We start from the raw sequence: 7,932 nt of genomic DNA on the forward strand, positions 1-7,932 counted from the left end.
AACAACTAGCACAGAAACCAAGTTGGAAAAACGGAATAGAAGGGCTCTTCCAAACAGTCCACGCTTGGCATTTGGCTCACAAACTGTTTCCCACCTCCTTTGAACCTTCTTTTTCTTTAACTCCTCCTTGACTTCCTGTTCACCTCAGATGAGTCACTGTAGACCAAAATTTATGCATGCGCCTTTACAGAGATCATAGAACCCGCCTCCGGGTGAGTGAGTTTCTGAGAATCGTCCAATCAGAGATCAGCCAGAAAAAAAAATGCCGTCCTGGCTCCGCTGGCCTCACGTGATTCCAGTTCTCTCTTTCCGCCCTCCTCTGCGTAAGGTCCCGCACTGGAACCGGCCCCTGCAATGCTCCACCCTTCAGGCGCCGCTCGCTGATTGGCTGCTGTTCGCGCGGTCTCCTGGGTGACAGGAACGCGGTAGCCTAGCTCTGAGGAGAAGGAGCGCGCTTGCGCACTTATTAGATCTCGCGGCCGCTCGAGCTTTGAGATGAAGGTAAATAACTTAAAAATCCCTGAGGGGCGGGAAGACGAGACCGCTGGCCCTTCCCTCAAGCCCTCCGAGTATCTTTCTGAGGTGAAGGCCGTGTGTCTTCTCTTTCCTCCCAAGTGCATGAGGAGTTGGGAAGCTAGTGGGGTGACTAGGTTGGTGGATGCGGGGGTGAAGTTAAAAGAACGAGAGGAAAGAAAGAAGACGCAGGGAGAGAGATGCTCCATTTCTTGGGCCTCAAAGGGGGTGGGAGCTGTGCGGGAAGAGGGAATTCTGGGAACGAGCAGACTGGATCTGAAGAGACCCTGAACTTGGCACGGCGGAAAGATTGGGTCCTGAATGCGTTTAGAGGGTCGCCACGAAGTTGACTGGGTCAGTGTCACGAACTGCCGCATTCTTGCCGCTAAACCCTACCAAGTTCAGCGCCTTAAGTTTACACCACCCTAAAAAAGTGCAAAATCTGGAAAGAATCATCACCAATGTACTGCCTGTGACTGGTCTTAATTATACAGATCCTCTGGTGGTGAGGGTACATTAATCACGGAGACATCTGCACCCGGACACACAACTCTCACTTTCCTCCATGTCGTCCTCTCTGCACACTCATTTTTCTAGGTTTAGGCTTGTGAAGCTTCCTCCCTGGTCACTCACTACAGCTTTTCACCCTTCCACTTTACCCTACTTTAATATGGCAGAGGAATGAAAAGCTCAGATTTAAATTATTATATACATTCTAATGCTGTCTCATGGCAGTGTAGAAATTGCCGTTGACAGACTGCAGGTAATCATAATTCACATTTTTAAATCACTTCACAACTTGTGAGAGTATTGCAGTTTCATCATTGGTTTTGTGGCAGGAAGAGGCAAAATTAAAAGTTTTAGTTTTTCTGATTGTGAGACTAGAGCATTTTACTTTACGCGGAAGAAAAATTAAACCTAAGATCGTGGCCAAGGACAGGTCTGTCATAAAGCTAATTAATGAAGTTCGACTTTTCAGGGCAATGTGGTCATATGTTCTTCTTAAATTTGCAAAAGCAAGATTTTTTTTTATATATACTTTTCAAGAGTGTCTTCATGCCCTACAAAATCTAGAGATGCCTGTGATTACTGCATGTGTATACTTTCAACAAAAATGGATTTCCTTTTAAGAATGAAATGTTCACTGATTTATGTTTCATTTTGAGCACTGAAAGATTTTCGTGTTAACACTCAAAATGTCAGGTCCTCTGTTGTTAAATGCTGAGTCGGTTCTGACTCATAGCGTCCCTGTATAGGGTTTCTGAGGGGTGGCTGGTGAGTTTGAACCACCGACTTTGCTGTTCAAACCAACCTTGTGATCCAGTGCTTATCCTACAGCGCCAAAACAGGATCCTATTGTTATTGTTGTTACGTGCTGTCGAGTCTATTCTGACCCATAATGACACTGTATAGGGTTTCTGAGGAGCGGCTGATAAGCTTGAACCATTGACCTTGTAGCTCAAACCGACTTTGCAGTCTAGCACATTAACCCACAGCACCACACCAGCCCTAGCTTAATATTATGTACATATGATACTGACATATTTTTAGTAGTGTTGAAATAGACATTTTCTTACTGAACTGTTTGTACCTGTTAATAGAAATATATAGTGCAAGCCAATGCAATTTAAATATTTTATTGTTGTTGTTAAGTACCATCGAGTTGGTTCTGACTCATAGCAATCCTGTGTAGGGTTTCCAAGGAGCTACTGGTAAGTTTGAACCGCAAACCTTGTAGTTGAAAATGCCCTTGCAGTCCAGTGCTCATCCTACAGGACTCCAAATATTTTGAGTCATGCTTAAAAAATGTAAATAGGTAAATGAGTAATTTAACCATAAAATTACCAGTGAGATAGTATAGTGGTTTGTTTTTCCATGTCTTTGAAATCCAATGTATATTTTAGACTTACAGCATATTGAAATTTAGACTACCCAAGTTTTAATCAGGCTCTCAGCAACGACGTGGGGCTTGTGACTACCATTTTGGATGTTCCTGCTTTAGATTGTCTATGGAAGAGAAAGGAATGAGTTTTCAACTGACACCCTGTCTGCCAATATTTACTTAATGATGAAGTAAAACATTAAAAGAAGAAAATGATTTTCAAGAAGTATCTAGTTGCAGTGGAGTTGATTCCAGCTCATGGTTACCCCACGTGTTAGAGTGGAACTGCCTTCCATAGTCTTTTCATGACTATGTATGACTTTTCAGAAGTATATTACTGGGCCTTTCTTCCCAGGTGCTTGTGACTACCATTTTGGATGGGTGGGTTCAAACTGCCAACCTTTTTGTTAGTATTCAAACGGTTAACCATTTATACCACTCAGAGACTCCCGAAGAAAATATAAATAGTATGAATTTTTATCATGGTTAAGATTTGTTTAACAAAACAGCAATTGTGTTAAAATTAATTTTTTTTAAAATCCATGCTGCTAAACCCACCAGCCACTCCTCGGAAACCATAAACAAGGTTGCCATTAATGGGAACTGACTTGACAGCACTTAACAACAACAAGAAGTTTGTGACTGTGGACCCAAGCGAAGTAAATTGTTAAAACACTGGATTAAGGTAGAATTTGCCGTTGTTGTTGTCGGGTGCTTCAAGTTGGTCCCAATTTATGGCTACTCTATGCACAACAGAATGAAACACTGCCCAGTCCAGCATCATGCTCATAATTACTAGTATGCTTGAGACCATTGTTGTTGACACTGTGCATATCCATCTTGTTGGGAGTCTTCCTCTTTTTCGCTGACCCACCATTTTGCCAAGTATGATGTCATTCTCAAGGAACATGTGTCTCCTGATAACATATCCAAAGTATGAGAGACCAAGTCTCGCCATCCTGGCTTTTAAGGAGCATTCTGGTTGTACTTATTCCAACAAAAATTCGTTTGCTGTTCTAACAGTCCTTGGTACTTTCAATGTTCTTTTCCAACGCCATCACTCAAATGCACCAATTCTTCTACAGTCTTCCTTATTCATCGTCCAACTTTCACACACATATGAAGCTATAAAAAATACCACGGCACACCTTAGTCCTGAAATGGATACCTTTGCTCTTGAACATTTTAAATAAGTCTTGTGCAACAGATTTGCCTAATGAAATACAGCGTTTGATTTCTTGACTGCTGCTTCCATAGTGTTGATTATGGATCCAAGCAAAATGAAATCTTTGACAATTTCAATCTTTTCTCCATTTATCATGGGATTATTTATTGATCCACTGATGAGAGTTTTGCTTTCTTTACATTGTGGTATAATCCAAACTGATGACTATAGTCTTTGATCATCATCAGTGGTATTTTGAGTCCTCGGCTTTCAGCAAGCAAGGTTGTATCAGCTGCCTACCACAGGTTGTTTATGAGTCTTCCTCCAATACTGATATCACATCCTTTATATAATCCAGCTTCTTGGATTATTTACTCAGCATATAGACTGAATAAACATGGTGAAAGAATATAACCCTGGCACATGCCTGACTTGATTTTAACCTTCAGTATCCTTTTGTTCTGTTTAAATGACTGCCTTTTGGACTATGTACAGGTTCCTCATGAGCACAATTAAGTGTTCTGGAATACCCATTCTTTTAAGTGTCATCCATAGCTTGTCATGCTGTACAATTAAAAGCCTTTGCATACTCAATAAAGCACAAGTAAATGTGTTTCCAGCAAAAAAAAAAAAAAATCCATGTTATTGTTGGCAAAGAATATTGAAAGTACCAGGGACTGTCAGAAGAACAAATAAATCGGTCTTGGAAGAAGTACAGCCAGAATGCTCCTTTGTTGTTGTTGTTGTTGTTAGGTGCCATCGAGTCGGAACTGACCTATAGTGACCTTATGCACAGCAGAACGAAACACTGCCCAATCCTGGGCCAACCTCACTACTGTTGCCACTCTTGAGTCCATCGATGCTGCCACATGGCCAATCCATCTCATTGGGGGTCTTCCTCTTTTTGTCTGATCCTCCACTTTACCAAATATGATATCCTTCTCCAGCGACTGTTCCCTCCTTACAATATGTCCAAAGTATGAGAGATGAAGTTTGGCCATCTTGACCTCCAAGGAGCACTCTGGCTGCACTTCTTCCAAAATGGATATATTGGTTCTTTTGGCAGCACATGGTACTTTCAATATTCTCCTCCAACACCATAACTCAAAGGCATCAATTCTTCTACAGTCTTCCTTATTCACTGTCCAGCTTTTGCATGCATATGAAGTTATTGAAAACACCATGGCTAGGGTCAGGGGTACCTTAGTCCTCCAAGCTGACATCTTTGCTCTTCAACACTTTAAAAAGGTCTTGTGCCGCAGATTTGCCTAATGCAATATGTTGTTTGATCTCTTGACTCCTGCTTCCGTGAGTGTTGATAGTTGATCCAAGAAAAATGAAGTCCTTGACAACTTCAATCTTTTCTCTGTTGATAAGCTCCTTAAAAGTCTGGCTAGACTTTTCTCAAGTATTTTGTCCATGTTGTAAGGAGGAACCAGTCTCTGGGAAACTACATCATGCTTGGTAAAGTAGGGGGCCACTGAAAAAAGAGGAAGACCCCAATAAGATGGATTGACACATTGGCTGCAACAATGGAATGAAACATAACAATTGTGAAGAGGGTGTGGGACCAGGCAGTATTTCATTCTATTCTACATATGGGTCTGAGCTGAATCCATAGCACCTAACAATAATTACTGATAACAGTAACTATTCAGTAAAAGTAAAGTTCAGGTTTAAATTGTTTTTATCCTTGCTGGTGGTGGTGGTGTGCCGAGGAGTCAGTTCCAACTCAGCGACCCTGTACAGGGTTTCCAAGGCTATAAATCTTTACGGGAGCAGAATGCTTCATCTTTCTCCCACGGAACAGCTGGTAGTTTCAAACTGCTGACCTTGAGGTTAGCAACCCAATTTATAACCACTATGCTACCAGAGCTTTATGAAAGTATAAAATTATATTTTTTTATAAATAAATTAACATTAAAAAAAATTCTACACGTAGAGTAGATAGGGATGGGCAACTTGGACATTGGCTACCCAAAATGGGGGGCTGGGGGTGCTACAAAGGCAAGAAGTGCCTGGCTTGCAAGCTTTAAAGAGGGAACCTAGAGCCAGGGGGCCTGGAGGAATCTCCAGTGAGTAGTATCCAATCTGTCTAGGCAGAGCTGATGAAATGAAATGCAGATGGGTCTCTTGTGATATAATAGTGAATAATTGTTATCAGGACTGATTGTGAGGGTTGGAAATGTAAAGGTAGATGTTTTATAGCAAGGAAGGGAGTGATTAACTTTCTAGTCTAGGAGCGGAGATCCCTAGGACCATCAATGGAGAAAAGCCGAGAGTGGGACCCTATCTAGAGAAGCAGTGATGCCTGAGATGGAGGCAGAGAAGATGTGGAGCGATGAAGTACCTGGGGATTTTACATTCAGAGTGGGAGAGGGACTGTGTGCTGAAGACTGGGGAGGGGGGCGGGGAGGGCCGGGAGTGTAGGAGGCAGTCTTGCAGAGTATACCCTTTGGTTGGTTGATGATGCATGGAGGGGATTGTAATCATGGCAATGAGACGATATACGATAGAATGAATGTAAAACTAATGTTCTCCCATGTAAAGTATCATATAATTCACAATAAAACATTAAAAAAAAAAATTCACGATGAAAAATGTTAATAGATCTCCCATATCTTGTGATCCATATTATACCAACCATATTTTGTTTCTTTGGTTTATTGGTTGGTATGTTAGATGTTTTGTTTGCTATATTGCTGACTTCTTTTGAGTCAGCTCTAATGCAAGCTTTCACTATCCTGAGTCCTACTGTTTTAATGATCGTTAACCTTTTCTAATCAATAACCTCATATGCATGAAAGCTGGACAGTGAATAAGGAAGACCATAGGAGAATTGATGCTTTTGAGTTATGGTGTTGGAGGAGAATATTGAAAGTACCATGGGCTACCAAAAGAACCAACAGATCTGTGTTGGAAGAAGTGCAGCCAGAGTGCTCCTTGGAGCTAGGATGGTCAAACTTAATCTCTCATACTTTGGACATATTGTCAGGAGGGACCAGTCACTGGTGAAGGATATCCTGTTTGGTAAGGTGGAGGGTCAGAGAAAAAGAGGAAGACCCCCAGCTAGATGGATTGGTCTAGTGGCAGCATCAATGGGCTCAAGCATGGCAACAATTGTGAGGTTGGCCCAGGATCAGCCAGTGTTTTGTTCTGTTGTGCATACGATCACTATGAGTCGGTACCAACTCGATGGCACCTAACAACAACAATCAACCTTTAATTGTATGTGTTTAGAAACTATAAAAATTGTGTCTTTATTTTTTAGCGTGTTTTCTTACTGCTCGAAAAGACATTGCTTGGCATACCAATACGGTTCACTTGGCAAAAAATATCGGGAAACTACCTTGCAGTAACAGGGTAAGAAATCAATGAATGTTTTAAGTTTCTCATCCTAACTCCAGACGAATGGATGCTCACATGATCACACTATCTAGTTAAGTAAACTTCTTGTGTGACAGCCATATGGTGGGAAAAGAAATGTGTCCACCTCCATTGACATCATAACTCACAGAATCTTTTCTTTGGTAAAGTAATTATTAAAAAATAATAACTATTTAGGTACAAATCATGAGCATTGAAATCACATGTGGTAACTTTTTTATTAAGATGTATAAAGAGATACATAAAGAAATGTTTTAATCATAATTTTGTGTTCTAACTACCATTAGAGCTGATCATATTGTGAAAATCTTTGATCGCCATGGTCAAAAAAGAAGTGAAATTAACTTACCTGGGTAAGTACAGAAGTAAATAAAAAATGTTTTCAAGCTTTGTTACGTAAAAGATTAAAAGGCTGTTTTGTTTGAAAAAACTTTTAATACATTACAAGTCATTGAAAACAAAGTATAATATTTTATGATAAAAATGTCTTACAATCTTTTATTTAAAAAAATTGTTCCTAATGACCAACCATGCTCTTTAAGTGAATTAATTGCAATTAAACTTATTTCTGTTAGCTTAGTGGACTGCTAACTGCAAGGTTAGCAATTCGAATGTACCAGGTGAGACTTTCTGCTCCCATAAAGATTTACAGCCTCAGAAACCCTATACAGGCTTGTTATGTGTCAGAACCAACTTGACGGCACTTAACAACAACAACACAGGAAGACCAGTTAATACCACTATTATTCAAACTTACACACTAACCACTAAAGCTGGCGATGGTGAAATTCAAGAATTCTACCAACTTCTTTATTCTGAAATTGATCAAACATGCAATCAAGATGTATTAACAATTACTGGCAATTAGAATGCAAAGGTTGGAAACAAAGAGGAAGGACTAGTAGTTAGAAAATATGGCCTTGGTGATAGAAACAATGCTGGAAATCACATGATAGAATTTTGCAAGACCAATGACTTTTTCATT

The 7,932-nt window shown here is 40.4% G+C and overlaps 1 protein-coding gene across 2 annotated transcripts in view; it reads left to right on the forward strand.

Annotated features, from left to right (window-relative positions):
• Nucleotides 1-342: 342 nt before the first annotated feature.
• WDR19 (WD repeat domain 19) overlaps nucleotides 343-7,932 on the forward strand; it is a 120,256-nt gene continuing 112,666 nt past the window's right edge. Inside the window, exons 1-3 of one of the 2 annotated variants that reach the window (XM_006873212.1) lie at nucleotides 343-501; nucleotides 6,832-6,923; nucleotides 7,235-7,300. In XM_006873212.1, the coding sequence (XP_006873274.1) occupies nucleotides 496-501; nucleotides 6,832-6,923; nucleotides 7,235-7,300 (164 nt within the window). In that variant the 5' untranslated portion in view covers nucleotides 343-495. The remainder of the gene's footprint in view (nucleotides 502-6,831; nucleotides 6,924-7,234; nucleotides 7,301-7,932) is intronic. The other variant, XM_006873213.1, reaches the window with a different exon arrangement.

Source organism: Chrysochloris asiatica, unplaced genomic scaffold, assembly GCF_000296735.1.
Source record: "Chrysochloris asiatica unplaced genomic scaffold, ChrAsi1.0 scaffold00230, whole genome shotgun sequence".
Taxonomy (NCBI): domain Eukaryota; kingdom Metazoa; phylum Chordata; class Mammalia; order Afrosoricida; family Chrysochloridae; genus Chrysochloris; species Chrysochloris asiatica.